Here is an 18,573-nt window from a genome sequence, read left to right on the forward strand (position 1 = left end):
TAATTACAGTGACGCGTTTAGTTACCTTCTCTTGCTTATGGGTAATGAAGACCAAAAATAAGAATCAAAACAAATATTTTAGTACAATGACTTATCCCAGCTCAAACACAGACCATAAATATGTTTAACTTAAAGCAGAATGAAACTCACGGGAAAGGAAGAGTTACAAAAATACATGATTCTTGTAATAAATAATATAGTATGTATCCTGTATTAAGTAATCTCCTTTGCAAATCATCAGAAAATTGTGAAAGAGCAGCATGCATATTCATATAAGTCTTAAACTCCTTTGTCCGAAATTGAACTTTGCACGCACCCACACACATCCATTTTCTTGTGGGACTATAAGCGGTTGAGTATCTTTGTGCTCAAAACCTCCAAAAGTTTGCGTCTAATTTTATGCATCGCTCATTCTTATGTCGTTTACTGATCGGTGATGCTAAGTCCTTTCTACGCGTGGAGCATCCAGCTCCCATATATCCTACGCGTGTAATTCACATATTGTGCCTACCCTATTCTAAAATCAACCCTTCTAGATGATAGAAAATCACTTATTTAATTAATCGAGATGATAAGATGATAATTTTCATGTACCACTGCTTCTATTATTGTTAACCACACTTCATAATTAATAATTACCAGTTGAAATACCGATCCCTTCTGCTTGACATTAGAGCAAACACTTGGCGATGTAGCGTAGGAGACTATATTTCCGAGTGACAACTAATTAACGTATAAGAATGCATTGTTGTATCTGTTTCTTTTCCACTTTGAGAATGTTCACATCGATACCTAACCAAACAAGCTGTTGGTTTCTCAAAACTAGCAAGGTTTACGCTTATACACAGTTACTCAATTTATATATAAGCATGTCTCTTTCAATTGGTTAAAACGTAACAACAGAACATTATTAGGGGCCATGTATGCCTACAATAACGACAATGGGAACGAGATTGACTAAGGGATATTTTTAACTTAAAAAGGAATAAACCAAATGATTAAAGATGATAGGTGGTTAGCCATGACAAGTATACATTTGATTTCAGCCTTTTCTTCTTGAAGCTATGTGTGCATGCCGAATAATAGGACAATAAACAGATTGCTTGCAAGGTTGGAGATGGTCCATGCATCAATCAGCAGGTAAACAAATTATACATGTAAAAAACCAGAAACCACAAACACAGTTTTACCTAAATTTCCCATCTATTAATTAACCTTTTCTTCACGTATATATACAAACGCATTTCTTAGCAGGACTTGTAACACAACAAGTGCTAAAAACATTGATTGAGAAAATAAAAAAATCGAAAAACTGTTTAAAAATATTTTCTGTGTTTCAAATTAAAACTCATTAAAAAAAACTATTTCAAATGATTAGAAATATTTAATGATACAGGGTGTATTAACTATTTCTTAATCTACTTGAAGGATGTAAAATAATTAATCTACTTTCTGGGATGAAAGTATCTCTGCCTGCATGATATACTGTAGGATAGAATGGTGTAACCTTACAAAATTAGGTAATTGAAATGAGGAAAAACCCACGCGAAGCAAATAATTAGAAAAGGGATATCTCCAGCAATTTCAGCCTTAAGCTTGCAGACAAGTTGGCAAAGAAATTATTATCTCTGTATTTGTGGATGAGATTAGAAGATCCCAATATCCGAGAGAAAGCTTAAACCAGAATCCTTGAAATTAACAACAGTAATAGAGGCTTTATAAACACATTAAATTTAAATATGTATCATCTTCCATACACAACCTAGCTGTTACGAATATGATATGATCATTAGCATTATAGGCTTACAATTATATCAGGGATATTGAGATTGTATAATAGCAAGATTTTTTAGAGCCAAGTTTGTTCAGTTAACTTCGTTATTAATTATCAAGTTTTTATTAGGATCAATAAACCTTATGTCGCCAAAATTAAGAGCTTGGAAAACTCAAGGTATGTGTTTTACGACTTCAGCCTTAATTTTTTTTTTCATTTGGCTTCTCTATTTGTTTCAAACCCATGCAAATCTAAAGCAACATGATTCATGCGATTATTTTGTCAAAAATGATTAACCAAAATTTGAAAATATTAATCATTTTGTATCATGTTTGGGTAATGGTGTCGGAAAAATTAAAAGGAACGGTAAAAAACATGTATCATGTTTAATGCTTCATCACACAACATATAAATAATGTTGTTCACCCATATATTTATTGTTTGTCAAATTTCAATTTTCCCTCTTCTTCACGCAATCCTATATTTATAAATTAACTTATCAGTCCTTCTTTTCCAAGCATAAAATTTCTCTGTTACCATTTCTCACCAGCATTCTGATTCTTGCATCAAGTTTTCAAGTAGCAAGACTAAAACATTGTTTTGGCAAGTCTTTCCTGTAATTTGTATCATGATTTAACATCACAGATGTGAAGGAGTGCAGAGAAGCCCTGAAAAGCATAAACTTCCATGATGAGTACCATAGGACACTAAGAACAAAGCCCTATGTTGATTTCTACAGTAAAGCTCAATTACTTGCAAACCAGCCTTCCATTAATTACAACCATGACAATTTTTCGAAAGTCCTCCTTGAACCTTGCCAAGAAACTATATTTTCCATCGTTGATTCAGGAACCCTTTCAAAGACACCAAAACTCAAAAACCTTATGCTTAGTTACTTTGACATAAGCGCAGAGGCTTCACACATTTGCTGTAATCTTCTCAAAAGCATCAGCCAAGTCCTCTCTTATTATCAGTTCATTCAAAGAGTTCTGGACATTAAGGATGGTGACTCTTTCGAAACTTTTGAAGTGGTCATCTTTGAGCTAAACTCATTCACCTACTCAAATGACCCGTTTTCAAACCTTAAAACCCATGACTTCAAGCTCATCAATGATAAGCACTCATCAGTTTTGTGCCATCTAAAGTCAATGAGAAAAAGAGTGGGAAGGAAAATTAAGCTCATGAAGTATTTGATGAAGACATCTTGGTTTTGTGTCACTGCAGCTTGTGCCTTAGTGGCAATCACAACCATGTTTATAGCCACACATACTCTGACAGCAGTAATCTTGGGGCCAGCAATTCTCTGCTTCCCATTTAAGCATCTTAAGAGGGAGCTTAGAGGCTGTAAAGTTTCAAGAAAAGGGTCTCTTGGTAAAGTTTATGAGCAGCTTGACATAGCAGCCAAGGGGACTTACATATTGAATAGAGACTTTGACACGATGAGTAGACTTGTAGCTCGGCTTCGTGATGAAATTGAGCATAACAGAGAAATGGTGCAGTTCTGTTTGGACAGGAAAGAAGACAAATTATCATTTGAGGTTGTGAAGGAGCTTAAGAAAAGTGATGTAGGATTCAGAAAACAAGTGGAAGAACTTGAAGAACATGTGTACTTGTGCCTTGTCACAATAAACCAGGCAAGGGCCTTGGTGATTAAGGAAATGAAAATATCAGAATGATGTCATGGAGATCAATGAAGAACTTCAAAATAATTTGAACAAACATTCATTAGAATTTGATCAATCTTTTTTCTTCTGTTAAGGTGTTATTATTACATAACAAATAAAAAAATAACAATTGGACATTAAAAAAATAACAATTGGACATTATATTATTCACAAGTTATTAGTTATGATTACTTCGTATGTAAGCCTCTTCATTAGTATTACTACTTTGTTACATTTCCCATTTTAAATATTTTCATCGATTACTGGAACATCCCAAAAATACAGTCCAAAACTATATAATAGAATAATCACATTAATTAATAATTCAGATCAGTCTTTACACTAAAACCAAACGTACGCTTACGGACGAGCGACCTTACAAAAAGAATTATAACTTTAAACTGTATAGGTTTTAAAAATATCTGACCGAACGGTTTACAAAAGCCTATACCGAACGGTCAAATAAATCAAAAGGGGAAAGTGATCGAACGACCACCTTTCATTCAAACTAAACTATGGTCTGAACGTACTACGATTCGGTCTTCACTTCAACCTCAACCAGATTATCTTCCTCTAGCGCCTCTTCCAGTAGCTCGTCTCCTTCTACTCACATCCACACGGATGATCATTGCAATGACAAAGACGGACGTACAAAACAAGACAAGATAGGAAACACAGGGTAAGCTTATATAATTTAAGTCAAGTATAAACATACATTTCTCACATTCAAACACATAAGATATATTTCATCATACGTTTCAAGCAAGGCCTAATACTAGACTGACTGTCCGGACTGTATGAAATCTGTGTAGCTACGACGTTCGTGCACCCAGGTGATGTAGTAACTGGGATACCCTTAACAGTTGCCACCCGAGGTTAGTCATATCTGTCCAAAGTAACCCTAAGGACTAGGACCTCATGTCGTTCCCACACATGACCTACTCTCCTCTACGTGAGGACGAGTACTCACGGAATCTCAAGATGAACCGCCAGCTTAGCATGACCACGTTCATACTTTACCAATTCCAATATTCAACCATGAGTCATTCCTCCTCAGAACGCTCGTCCATAACTCAACACATTTCATCCGTATCATTTTCTCTTCATCTTTCATTATCCATTATTTCAATTTCATCTTTGTTCACCGATTATTAAGGACACCAGATACCGAACGTTCAACCCTCATTCAAAACGAGAATGAACGCTTGGAGCGAGACTGAGATGTCTCCGGTTCCAGAATAGAATAAGACCGAGAGGGTTACTGTCGGTTTAAGAAAGAAACCGATTGTAATAGATATAACAAGAAACGAATGAAGCTAACGTTAATTACAAAGTGAGCCAATTAGATGAATTGACTCTTGAGAGTTCTAACCAAACACTGAAAGAACCATGTCAAATACTAAGGTTCTAAGCCGACACCAAATGGATGTATACACTTTAAGACCTTCATAAGAAAATACTTAGAAGGATTCATATTTAGAAAACGAATGTCAGTCAATGACCGAACACGGTAGAGAGAAAATTCTATTGAAGTTGGACGAACGCTAGTTTCATCAAAATAGATTATAAAGAAGCGAGCACGAATGCTTGGTATAAGACCGAGCACTACTCAGCACGAGCGCTTGGTCTGAGACCGAGCACTACTAAACTTATATTAGAAAGCTTGATAAATATAATAAGATTTTATTAGAATAGTGTTTAAGAATAACTAAAATATACAAATACATATATTTACAAAATTTAAATTTATCCCAGAATACTCAGATGCAACTACGCTTGGCCGAACGCTCAAGCATATTATTACCACACGAAGACGCTCGTCCTCAACTAGGATTCTTTCCAAATGAAAGAATCCAAATTTTAACCAATGTTATTAGCATTACCGAACGGTCAATGACCGTTCAATAACGAACGTACATTATCATAGGAAAATTTCATATCCATAATTCATTTATATTCAAACTCATTTCTCAACATATAACTTCATAATTTTCATAAGATTAAACACCCATAACATAATTAATCATACTTCATATAATCAAACATATCAACAATCATACTTCATATCATTCATCAACTCAACACACGTACATGCCATTCAAACATCATACAAATTAAATCATATAAGCTTCCCTTACCTCTGAGCGTGAACGAACGTCCTAGCGACAGAAATACGGTTCGTCTGACTACAAATCTTTCTACCCTTACGTTCCACAATTCTTCAAACTAACCCAACAGTCAAAAACCAATAATGGTTCAGACAAGATAACAGCATGCAACCGGTACTTGGTTTGCATGTACCAGAGAACGAACGGCTAAGGACAAGAAGAACTTACCAGTTCAAAACTCGAAACTGTTCGGTTCAAACTGAAGCTCTGGACGCCGGGAGTGCTTCTAAGGTGCCTGAACGGAGATCGGAGTAGAGAAAATGTGAGATTTGGTAGAGAGAAGGGGGAGCTTTTTAGAGAGAAGAAGGAGAAATGAAAGATCAGAGTTTTGGAGAAGAAGGTGCATGCAGAGAGAGTGTGACGTAAACTTTCAAAAAACTCAGTTTTGTTTAAAACGAACGTCCGCTCATCTGCTGACACCTGCATTCCACTGTCTGATTTTCGGATCCTCGTTACTTAACACCTGGCGTCCGCTCAGAGGAGTTTTGGGTGCGTTTTTAATCAGGTCTGACAATTACCTTAGACATTGAATGTTACAATTTATCGCTGGATGTAGGCCATGCTCTTCTATCTTTGTAATAACTTACAAAAACCAAATAGATGTTAACTTAATCAGAAATACACTGACGTTTATTTAAATTTTGTTACTGCAGATTATCATTAGTGTATTACATGTTTGAGGAAGAAAATTGTAGCATTCATCTTATAAATAAACTAAATTATGGTAACTCGTATAGAGCAAGAAAAGTGGTAAAGAAAAAAAGTCTAAAACGAAAGACACCGAAGAAAGTTGTGTACATAGGAACTGACATTTAGCAGAACTCAATGATTTCTGTACTGGGTGAAGCGGTCGGCGGCAGTGTGAGAATACTAGAAGGAACAATGAATCATACAAGTAAAGGTTTATTCTTTTTAGCTCTATTTTATTTATTTCCATTGTTGAAAAAAAAATGTTTCATTATTTTTTTCACATGATTATCCAAACCTTTTTAATCAATGATGATAAAATGAATTTAAATCCGTGAATCAATCTTTTTATTATAGATTTGAATTGAGTTTTTTGAAAAAAAAAATAATATTTTAATATAAATTAATATTGAGTTCGATTCACTAAGAGTCCAACTCATCCAATTTGAATTTATGGTATGTCACCTAATTTTATTCTTTTACTGTTTTTGGATTATATTTATAATTTAAGATAATTTTGGATTGGATTATTTTTTATTTATTTTGAATTGTCTTTTAAATTTAACATTATTTTAGATTAAAATTTATTTAGTTTTGAATTAGAAAAAATTGTTATTTTTCTTTAGAATTGAAAAAATAAAATTGTTATTATATGAGTTAGTGAGTTAACCCGTTTAAACCACCAACCCATGGTGAATTGAGTCGGGTTAGATTGGTTCACTAAGTGAGTCGGGTTAGATTGGTTCACTAAGTGAGTCGGGTTATGTTGGTTCACCAAGTGATCAACCTGTGGTGGACTGGATTGAGTTAAGCTGAGTGACCCGTTTTGATAGTACTACTTTTCATGTAATTAAGTGTAAAATTATAACTAAGTAAATAATGATACATTTAATTTAGGTATAATATTATTTATAAAATTAATTATGCTAATAACATTTGATGATTTTCTTATATATAGTTAGATATATTATGTAAAAGACTCAAACAAATATTCTAAAGGTTCCAAGTTTCAAATTCAAGATATTCAAATCTTTCTCTTTAGCCGGATAAAGATTGTGTTTTTAGAGAACATTAAGTTAGTTAAACACATTAACAAATAATAAATATAGTAATTAATCAACATAAACAAATTATTTCATATTTTTTATGGGTTTTTTACTTACCGGTCCATTTGACTAAATATAAGGTGAAAGAGAAAATATAAAACCGAGAATTGTAAATTTAAAGTTGAAAAAAATGATATAATATGATAGTGTAACTTATGAAAAGGAAAAAATATTTTCACAGTTTTTTTTTATAATATTTTAATATAATGTATAAATTATATTTTTAAAGGTTCATTATTTATTTGTTATTTTATTAACCTATGAGAAAATCACATCTATTTCTAAAACAGAATATGTGCTAACATATTCCCATGTAAAGAGGAGTGAAAAATATATTGGTAAAATCTATAATTTTAAAGTAATCTGAATACTATTAAGTTGACCGTAAGTAGTATTTGCACTGCATTGAAGCTGCGAATAGCTTAGGTTGGGGATTTTGTGTAGAAGTGCTTCTCCTCGTGAGGAACGTGAATACACCTTGAGTTGACACGTCGAAGGAAGAACTGGGTTGGAAAAGGGTTTGAACTTTAGGTTTACCAAATGTTCTGTGTGTTCTGATGACTGGTGGGTCTGCGTGCCAACTGTTTTTTCGTTTCAAAACCTTTCGACTACTAATTTTCTCCTTCGCTCGTTGAAGGCCCACTTCCCACGTGTTAGCATGCATGCCTGCGCTTTATTTCAACAGTTCAGTACTCGATTCTCTGGAACCGTCTGTTTCTGCTGCTCCTTCTGTTTGCAAGAAGTAATGGGTTGAGAAACTCTGATTCTGATGATGGGTAGTAATGAGATTCAATGCTTGACCCAAGAAGTGTCGGAAGGGGTTCTTGATGGTCGGCAGAAGAACGATCTCAAGAAAATGGAGATAATAAAGTCACAGGGTGAGGATGAGAAGATTGGTGGAGCTTCTTCTGAGGACGACGAGTCGGTGCAAGTTTCTTCTTCATCAAGAAGAGGTTTGTGCTCAATACTTCTGTCCAATTCAGTTTCTTCTGTTAAGCAATTGATTGTTATTACTGTGAAATAGGAACTGCTTTAGATATGTTGTGCGGTGGGAATAGTGAAGGCGTCTTCAGTGTATTAAGTATGTTATTGCCTTACTGCTTTCAGTTATTGTCAGATGACTGCATTTTTTGTTTGGCCTATTTTTTTTTACCCCCTTTTGAGCATGTGGGCGTAGGTTTATTTTGCTCTGGGATTTAACTGGAGGGAAGTTAGCTCCAGCAGCACTTTATAATTCAATAAAATCTTGTGAATTTAGTTGCCATGTTTTCTTGAATGGGGAAGGAAGAAGGGAGGATTCTTGTGTAGATAATAAATATGTCCTACCTCTACAAAATTAATGCCTTGGAGAAAAAGAAATGTTACTTCATTGGACCTCTTCAAAAGCTTTTATGTGGCTGCTGTTGTTTCTTGAGTCTAAATTACTTGCCTTCCGTGTAAGGCCCTATCCAATCCAGATGACTCTTTCATATTTATGATATATGGAGTTTCCATTGTATTTTAGTTTCTGTCAGATTCCCAAGCACAGATAGTTACGAGTTAGTTACAGCAAATAGTTAGTTAGTTAGTTGGTTAGAGAGTGTGGAAAGAGAGGGTTAGAAATGAGTGGTATATTTCCTTTTGTATCAATTGAAAACTGCATTAGCTTTGTAATAGAAAGGGGAAACTCTTTGTTAAAGAGATCTTTCTCTTTGTTCTGTTCATTTTCGGTCAGGAAATAAAATAATTCTTTCTCTTTTTTGTTGTGTTTTGGGCTCCAAACAGTTTCACAGGTTTAAATCTAAAAATCCAAATTTTAGCTTTATTTCCTTTGAAGATAATTGTCTGCTCACTGCCTACCTTGGTCACAAATGCTATCGGTCTTGTCCTAATGGACTGCTCTTTCTAATTGCTTCGGTTGGATGATTAATTTTTCTGCCTTGTATGTCCCATTATGTGTGTGAAGGTTTGGAACATTGCATCACAGCCCCTGTTGGAGCTGAAAGGAACCCACTTATAGTTGATGACAAGTTTATGATTTCTAGATCAATGACAGAAAAGAGTGGATTCCCTAAGCGAGACACAATATTGGACAGGCTGTCTGAGAGGGCGAAGGTATTGCAAGTATTACTATATGTGAATGATCTTAAATTTCAAACTTGTGTTTGCATATTTTTATTCTAGTTGGATTAAGTTTCACCCAAAAGTTGATATAAATATTTGTTTACTGTTCATTTTAACCTTGTTTGAAAGATGCAATGCAAATCTCAAAAGTAGTTCTATTAGTTCTTGTGTGCTAGATATATCTTGTGATTTCTTGACACATGATTGGTATTTGAAAAATATGGGTACACTGTCTTTGTACATTTGTTCTTGAAATGGTTCTGTATTAGTCAATTATGTGTCATATTTTCTACATTATTTGCATCTTCATGAACCTTTCTTGTTTTTCTACTCAGCAACTGATTACTAACTTAGTGAAGATACAAAATGATGGAACTGTTGAAGTTGATCTTGAAAGGAGTGCATCTGTTGCTCCAGAATTGTTAGAGCTCCAATCTTTTGAAGAGTCAACAGTGAGTGGAGGTTTTGGTTCAGAATCAAAAAAATTTGTTCCACGGTTACAAATTGTCATACTTGTGGTTGGAACAAGAGGTGACGTACAACCTTTTGTGGCCATAGCAAAGAGACTTCAGGCATGTTTGGATATTTCCATTCAATTCATTTTGATGCACACAGCACGTGAGAATTTCCATTAAATCATCATAACCTTTGTTATTGCTTTCTTGCCTTTTGTATGGTGTAGGACTCCATGATATCTTCATATTTGCTTCAATGTGAGCCTAAAATGTGACATTACTTTTCGTGGAAATCACATCATATAATATTTCCTTTTATTTGTTTTGTTCTGAAAGGCTTTGTAACAATTTACGAATTAATATATTATCATCTTGCTAACTTATCATATTGGCTTTGGTGATTAGAACTTGTCATTGAAATTCTAGATTAGATTTCTTATATTTGGGAAGGAATTATTCTGGTCTCATTCACTTTGAGTTTAAAATCCCTAGGTTTTTCCAAGTTATCTGATTACTGTTAGATGATTTGCTTTGCTGATCTATCTGAAAATATGCAATGACGTGGTTTTTAACTATTGATGTATCTTTCGTCCCAACAGTCAGTTTTGTTGCATTTATTCTTTCTTTCATAGATGAACTAATATTTACTTGCAGGAGTATGGTCATCATGTTAGGCTGGCAACTCATGCTAATTTCAAAACATTTGTAAAGTCAGCTGGAGTAGATTTCTATCCTCTGGGTGGTGATCCTCGTATTTTGGCAGGATGTAAGAGGTCCCTCTTTAATATGAAGTCATTTATTCTCAGTCTACTTGTACTTTTTATAATACTTATCAGGTAGCTGTATGGAAGACCTTGCTTTTATACTTCAAGTTGTTAATATATGATACATTATCTAAATTTTCAAGTGTTAAGCTCAACAATGCAAAATAGATACTCTAACGTATCTTGCTTGCCTATAACTGTATATGAACCTAAAGCATATCTAAAATCGATAAGGATGTATTACGAATGCTAGCTATAATAACTACCAAGGAAAGAAAATATAAGTTTTTGGATCAGGGATTTTGAAAGCAAATCTAGCATCTTAAATAACCAATTTAAGTGTAAGGTAAGAAGTTAAGAGATTTGATAGAACTGAATAAAATTCAAACCTAACAAAAATATTTCCTTTTAAAATCTTCAATAGAAAAAGTCACAGGTTTGATCTCTCTTTTAATACAGTTAATTCATATACAACAATTATTTTCCTCATTGTCATATGAAATAGCAAACCTTAAGGTAATTAAATTTTTTTAAAAATATTCTCATTTCATTCTCAAATGGCTAAGCATATGCAAAAAGGTTCACTGATTTCTCCATTGCAGATCAAGCTAACTTAGGCAATGATAAGCATCCAAGCACTAGCTGAACCCATCTTTAAAATCTAAGAGGGAAGAACTAAACACTTAATTACTACACCTGATATCATATACTACTCAATATGGGACTTAGGCACCCCATAGTACCCAAATCACTTTCAGGCAATGACTATGGTCTTTCAAGCTTCAGCTCCGTTCTCCTCATGGTTTAGTCTCTCCTATTTTTGCTTTGCAAAATGCTGAAACAATGTGTATTTTTGTTTTAATCTTATTCTGCTGTTACTCATAATCATTATATACTGATATACTAAATGAGATATTTAAATAATAGATATGGCTAGGAATAAAGGTTTAATCCCTTCTGGACCGGCCGAAATATCTGTCCAAAGAAAGCAGCTGAAGGCAATCATTGATTCCATTCCTCCAGCATGCACAGCACCTGATATGGAAACTGGTGTTTCTTTCAGAGCTCAGTCTATTATTGCCAATCCTCCTGCCTATGGTAAGTGGTTAGGACTTGAGAGATTATTGTATCTTGTATTTCTCCATTTCACATCTTATGATTTATTTGTTTTAAGGTTTTATTATCTTTAGTTCTTTTATTGAAACACAATAACCATACAAGATGTGATCTGCATATATGACAATAGGTGATTCTATGTTTAACCTATAGACTAGTCTCTGTGCCTGTTCAATAGGGCATACTTCTGCTACGTGGATGACAGTTTGACAATATTCACGGTCTTCATACAGTAATTTTATGTTACTAGACCCTTTTTTTTCTAAATGCTAAAAAAAATATTACTAAACCTTTTACAAATTGAGGACCCTGATATTTTAGTCAGACATGGCTACTTGGTATTGACAGGTTGAAATGCATCAGCATTTTGCACATGTACATGCAATTAATTTTAAATGCTCATAAACATAATGTGGGGTTGAACTTATCATCAGGAGCATAAACTGAAAAGTAGAAGTCGAAATAAAGAAAAATTAAGCTATTTCAGTTTTTTCTTTAAATACTTGTTATGTGAATATCACACTCCAATTTATAAAAAAAAGTGTTAACCATGTACTGGAAAAAGGAAAAAATATATGTATAGAAAGAACAGTTGGAATACAAGAGTAACTACCGACATTGAAATATGAAATTCAGGGGCTTTTCACATTCAAAGCCTGAAGAATAATGGATCTTCGTTAGAATATGTGTACTAAGTCCATAAAAATGTTGTTGAATTCTGTAATTTTTAAGAAAATAAGATTGTTTTTCATTTTAGGAATATTTTTGTTTGTTTACGACTTCAATATCTGCAAATTTGCCTGTACTGTATCTCGTGATCCCTGTTTGCAGGACATGTACACGTTGCTGAAGCCCTTGGGGTGCCCCTCCATATCTTCTTCACAATGCCTTGGACGTGAGTTTTTATTGTTATATAAGCTGTCACTTCATATCAGAAAGAGAAAGTTTCATAACATGATATGGATACTTTTCTAATTCTTGAATTGATTTTTATTGATCAAGTAGTACAGTAGTGTTTTAATTAAAATCAGTGACAACTGTATTTTCAAATATTCAGATAAATGCAACATTCTTATAGCATCATTTCTTAGTGCTTTCTTTAAATATTTGAGGTCACTTAAATAACTTTTGAATATGCAGACCAACATATCAGTTCCCCCACCCTTTGGTACGTGTTCCTCAAAGTGCTGGTTATTGGGTATGTCCGTTGCTGACACAATATATACTCTGATTTTGATAATTTTATAAATATTTGCTGGACTACCTCACGACCAACATGCCTGTTTCAATGTTTGCTTGCCATCTCCAGCTGTCCTATATAATTGTAGATCTGCTGATATGGTGGGGAATGCGAAGAATTATCAATAACTTCAGGAAATCGACATTGAAGCTTGCTCCTATTGCTTACTTCAGTATGTACCGTGGATCAATATCTCATTTACCGACTAGCTATATGTGGAGTCCTCATGTTGTTCCAAAACCAAATGGTATGCACTATGATTACAGTATTATCTGATGACCTCGTCATACTTTCTTTTTGAATGAGCAATCATTTTAAGTAATTGAAGTAGCAAATAGATAGCCGTTTCCAGAGAACTGAAAACACAGTAACTGTTGACTTGGATTGTGAATCTATATTATGAAGTTATTTATTGAAATTAATTACTGAATGAGTTTATTATATAATATATGAATTTATAAAGGACGACCTTTGTAAGTGCTTGGGTTCCAATCGGATTTCAATCAATTTTTGTCCAAGTTTAAGCATTAAAATGATTTCACATGTATCAAGCGTACACTATAAAGTACAGTATACATTTTATGTTAATAATACTATTATTTGTAAATGTTAGAGATAAAAATCATTGACCGGCCTCCACTTAACATCTTTAGCCTCTTGAAGAAATTATTCTTGACAGTAATTACTAGAGCCACCTTACATGATTGGTAGACATTTTTTGGTCGGAGTCCCAAATTTATTACTTGTAGCACTAATAACATTTTATAAATGTGCAGACTGGGGCCCTTTAGTTGACGTTGTTGGTTATTGTTTCTTGAACCTTGCATCAAAGTATCAACCTCGGGAAGATTTTGTCCAATGGATTAAAAAAGGGCCACCTCCTTTGTATTTTGGGTTTGGGAGCATGGTATGGTAATTTCACTTGAATTATAAGTCATTATTTTCATGAATTATATCTAATAATGAACATCATCTGAAAAACAATAGAGTAAATTGCCAATTTAATGGTAGCTTGATGTCTATTCCCTAGTTTAACAAAAACTCATAAGTTTTTAAAATATTTTAGAATATCATTTAAGTTTCTAAAGTTAACTCCTTTTTTCTCCATTTTGGCTCTTAAACATTTATTAATATATCACTTAGGTCCCTGGACTGGGGACCAAAAATGAAAAAAAAAAGATTAATTTTAGGGACTTAAGTGAAAGCTTAAAGTTTCAAAGATAGATTAGAATTATTTTTAGTTTGATGGACTAATATGACAGAGAGAAACAATTTCAAGGACTAAATTGGTCGTTTATTCTTGACTTTTCTGTTCGGATAGATGGGATGTAGAAATGAATGGAAAGTGAGGTGGTTTGGTTTAATGGAAAGATAGTGAATTTTATTGGTATATGTTGTCTTTTAGTATCATGTCAAAATTGCCCTTAAGTATATTTTAAAAAATATAAACATTTTCTGTTAAAAAATTAGTTGAGAAACTGAAAATAAATTATTTGTTAGAGATATTATTTATTAATTGCCAATAATAATTGTAAAAAATTAAAGAAAAACTATATAGATAGAATTATTTTAAAAAACCAAATGTTGAACTAAAAGGTAAAATTTGTAATTTATCCAACCATCCCCCAGAAATCCTTCACTTTCTTCACATCTCATACAATTTGCTCAATCAAATTTCCATATAAATCATCTCATATCACCTATATCAAACACAATTCTAATAAGTCAATTCTACAATCCTAAATTCTAATTACCCTAACCAAATTATGCATTATACATACGTGGAGGATGAAAATTTTTCTTTAAGTAAATGAAACGTGATGTTTCATGCAAGGATTTTTAGGTTACTTTTTCCTTCAAAGCGTGACACATTTGATGCCTTACAATGTACAATCTATTTTTGTACATCGCCTTTGGATTGTGTCTTAGCCTTGGTTAGTCATTAGATAATCTTTTCTCAATCACACATTGGGCAGAATCCTCAAGATCCTCGATATTCATATTAAATGGAGGCTGAATTCTTGAATTCCTCTGATCGCCATACAGGGAAACAATACCAAGACAAGTAACCCAAACTAGTGGATCAAAAAGTTGTAATCTGGAATTGAACAAAATGTTCTTCTCCAATCTTCTAACAGGATACCGAGAGACTCTAATAACTAAATCTTATTCTCAAACAATGTTATTAAATGGTGTCCACGGTGGCACCATTGGGAATGACAGTGATGTGGCGGGCTTTGAGTTGTGGCTGCTCTTCGCAAGGTGCCTAAAAATGCAAAAAAATTAGTTAAATATTAACAACAATTAAATTATAGTTAATCCCTAAATACTGTTTTTTAATATTGATTAAAAAACTTGAGTGCAAGTATTTAATATTTAATTTTTTTAATTACCATAAATACCGATATCCCCAATCATAAATCCTAATTCCTAGTCTCTCGTGTAAAAGAGCACTATTCCTTGAGCTTATAAGATTAATTCGTTTGGTGTGTATAGAAAATATGAGCACTTATTATGATTCTGACCTTTCTGAACTAGTAGATCCACAGATGTGACTCTGGTCAAGATAATTTTCTTTAATTGTTTTCTTGACCATCCATAAATTGGGGTACACTTTGATTGTACATGTCATATAAAGAAGCGTTATAGTTATCATAGAACCAACGCAAATGTATCATTGGCATATTTTCATCAACTTATAAAATGTCAAGTTCATGAGTTTATAAGCAAAATTTTGAAATCCTCTAAAACAGTGTGATTTTCTTTTTAAGCCTCTTGAAGATCCCAAAGGAACAACAGATGTTATATTGGAGGTACTAAGAGATACGGAACAGCGGGGAATTATTGACCGGGGTTGGGGCAATCTAGGGAATTGTGAGTATTTCATTCCAATTTTGCTTTGCACCTAGTTGGTATTTTTTTTTTCAAAATACTTACTGCATTTGTGGAAGTTATAATTAATTTTTGGTTTCATGTTTTATTTGTTTGTGTCAATGCCAATGAATGAGTGAGATGTGTGTCGTATTACCCAGTTTTATGACCTCCTGCAAGTCGTCCAAACCCCTCCCCACTAACCCCTTTCAAATGGTGATGTGTTTTGTTAAACTTAGTTCTATCTGGTTTTTACGAATTTGTACATGAATATGCCTGAGAAGGTTACATTTTTTAGTTGTATAATAGATTTTCTCATTCTGCCATGTCACTATTTTCTTTTAAGATTAAAAGTTATCTTCTGATAATTATTTTTATAACATGTGATTCTACAAACTGAAGAGGTCTATTTCCAACCTTAAGAAGGGTATATAAAAATAGCTTGATATGAAATATTATAAAAGTTATTCCCATTTGTAAGAAGAGTTATTTGTTTTTCACTCATGTTCTGGTTGGCATACATAATTTTGTTTTATAGGAGCTAAGTTCCTCTTTGATGGAGAAGAGAAAAAATAAGGTGAACGAAATAAAAATGATGGAAATAAGTGAAAAATAAAATGGAAATTAAAGCTGTTTGGTTGAAGAGAAATAAGAAATATATAAAAGAAGAGATGGAAATTATTGAAAATAGTGTGAAATGGTATAGTGGGTCCCTCTATTTTAAAACTTCTACTTTTTCACACTAATCAACACAAATTAATTTCATCGTCTCTGCTTCTTCCGTTTCTTCTCAACTGCAAAGATCACAAAACATAAAGGATGAGTGAACTACAAAGATCACCATATAAATGTTTTTCCTAAAATATTATATAATAATTTTTAAGAAGGATGAGCAGAATAATGCCAATATCATACTGCCAATTGGCAAATAACCTAGACATTAAATACTTCAGTTTATTTTCATATGCTTTAACGTCTAACCCCTTAGATATGTTTCTATATGTTTTGGCCGCTATTGTATTTAAGACTAAGACATGCCTCAAAATTTTCTTTAATATTATGAACTTTGTCCATTAATCACTTCATTCTGTGAGAACTTTCGGTTGAATTGTTTGCTGTTCGTTGGCCTTAACTTCGAAGAATGGATACCTTTTCTCGTGACATGTTTTGTGATATGCTTTGAGAAAATTATATATTTTGTTTCAATTCATTTTAAGTAGTTTCATTTGCATTTTGTTTTCCATCATGCAGTGACAGAACTTTCTGACAACGTTTTCCTTCTGGAGGAATGCCCTCACGATTGGCTGTTTCCTCAATGTTCTGCTGTGGTGAGTTCGAATTTATCTTTTCTTGTGGGTTTTCTTGGAGGTGGTTTACTCAATGCTAGTAGTTTAAGCCTTTTTTACTTTGATTCTTAATTTAACAATAGAAGTTTTACTGCGATAAGTTTGCAAAGAAAAAAACTTAGAGAAACAGGGGGGGTAGGGAGAGGGGTTGGTGGAGAATATTTTGGCATGCTATTAACTGGAATATATTTTGGCACAAATTTGCAGGTGCATCATGGCGGAGCGGGAACCACCGCTACAGGATTAAAAGCTGGGGTAATCAATGTTCATTAGTATCTTCTTAGATATTTTTCTTTTGAATTTCATAGAATTTAATGACAACATATTTCTGGTGCTTTTAAAATTAAAATAAAGAACAGTTTTTGCTTCCTTTTTTTGTTTTAATTTGAGTACTATACTTGCAGTGTCCAACAACCATAGTTCCATTCTTTGGAGATCAATTCTTTTGGGGAGAGAGAATATATCAGAAAGAATTGGGACCCGCTCCAATCCCAATATCTGAGCTCAACGTTGAGAATTTATCAAATGCCATTAGATTCATGCTCCAACCAGAGGTGACATTAAATTCCTTCTTTTATACTTCCAAAGAACAAGGTTTTTAAAAATAAAAAATCTAGGCCCACCTTTTTGTTTCCTCCAGCATACTTAAGAAACATAATATAATACTGGTGCCATTCAAGCAAAATCATGGGGTCCTGGTTTAGCTAATAATAATATTGATAGTTAGTGGATAATAAATATTCAGGTGAAGTCTCGGGCAATGGAAATTGCTAGGTTGATTGAGAATGAAGATGGTGTTGCTGCTGCGGTTGATGCATTCCATCGACATCTGCCCGATGAGTTACCGCTGCCAACTCCATCTCTGGTGGAGGATGAAGACTTGAATCCTTTACAGTGGTTTTTTCTCCGACTTGGAAGGTTTTGTTGTGCTCCTTGTGGTGGTGTGTAGCTTTTGTGCATTGATTGCTTTTTCATTTTCACTGATTCATAATAGAATTACATTTTGTAGGCTGCATAGTGTTTTTTCTTTAGTATTCCATTCATTTTGTAAAGTGTCTACTCTGAGGGTTTGCTAACATTTAGTATTCATGTATTATGTATATTTCATATCCTCCCCAAGTATAGGTTCTGTCATTAGTGATAGATACGGGATATAAAGAGCTGGGTAAAAACATAATTCATGTAGCGGTTGATCCAAATACTATGCTTCTGTATGATTCCAAATTTGATTGTTGATAATAATATCATACAGGGATTTTGTGTAGGTTGCCTTCATTTT

General features: G+C 33.5%; 2 protein-coding genes across 3 annotated transcripts; both read left to right on the top strand.

The window, feature by feature from the left end:
* Positions 1 to 2,406: 2,406 nt before the first annotated feature.
* Positions 2,407 to 3,584, top strand: LOC148194760 (UPF0496 protein At1g20180-like; the record flags this gene model as incomplete). The annotated part of the gene is made up of 1 exon (XM_088095607.1): positions 2,407 to 3,584. A coding segment is annotated over one exon (1,044 nt), but the record flags the coding sequence as incomplete, so codon positions are not given.
* Positions 3,585 to 7,799: 4,215 nt separating this feature from the next.
* On the top strand, positions 7,800 to 18,558 carry LOC124833469 (sterol 3-beta-glucosyltransferase UGT80B1-like). Of its 2 annotated transcripts, XM_047308061.2 has the most exons (15): positions 7,810 to 7,963; positions 8,037 to 8,352; positions 9,345 to 9,493; positions 9,838 to 10,074; positions 10,612 to 10,723; positions 11,649 to 11,819; positions 12,669 to 12,732; positions 12,978 to 13,035; positions 13,147 to 13,324; positions 13,854 to 13,984; positions 15,849 to 15,951; positions 17,200 to 17,276; positions 17,502 to 17,549; positions 17,699 to 17,848; positions 18,040 to 18,558. In XM_047308061.2, exons 2-15 carry the CDS (start codon positions 8,169 to 8,171, stop codon positions 18,241 to 18,243), a joined length of 1,866 nt encoding a protein of 621 aa, XP_047164017.1. In that variant the 5' UTR covers positions 7,810 to 7,963; positions 8,037 to 8,168; the 3' UTR covers positions 18,244 to 18,558. The 2 variants fall into 2 exon arrangements, with proteins under 2 accessions (XP_047163952.1, XP_047164017.1); XM_047307996.2 differs by having other exon boundaries at positions 7,800 to 8,352.
* Positions 18,559 to 18,573: the final 15 nt, after the last annotated feature.

The sequence above is a fragment of the Vigna umbellata genome, chromosome 8 (assembly GCF_029865625.1).
Source record: "Vigna umbellata cultivar VRB3 chromosome 8, Vumbellata_1.0, whole genome shotgun sequence".
Taxonomy (NCBI): Eukaryota; Viridiplantae; Streptophyta; class Magnoliopsida; order Fabales; family Fabaceae; genus Vigna; species Vigna umbellata.

Bases quoted from the DNA above. Each gene is read 5' to 3' on its own strand.
- LOC124833469 (XM_047307996.2), top strand. From the start codon at position 8,169: ATGATGGGTAGTAATGAGATTCAATGCTTGACCCAAGAAGTGTCGGAA. The intron at 10,075-10,611 runs GCATGTTTGGAT...ATTTACTTGCAG, and splicing joins CCATAGCAAAGAGACTTCAG to GAGTATGGTCATCATGTTAG. The intron at 12,733-12,977 runs GTGAGTTTTTAT...TTGAATATGCAG, and splicing joins TTCTTCACAATGCCTTGGAC to ACCAACATATCAGTTCCCCC.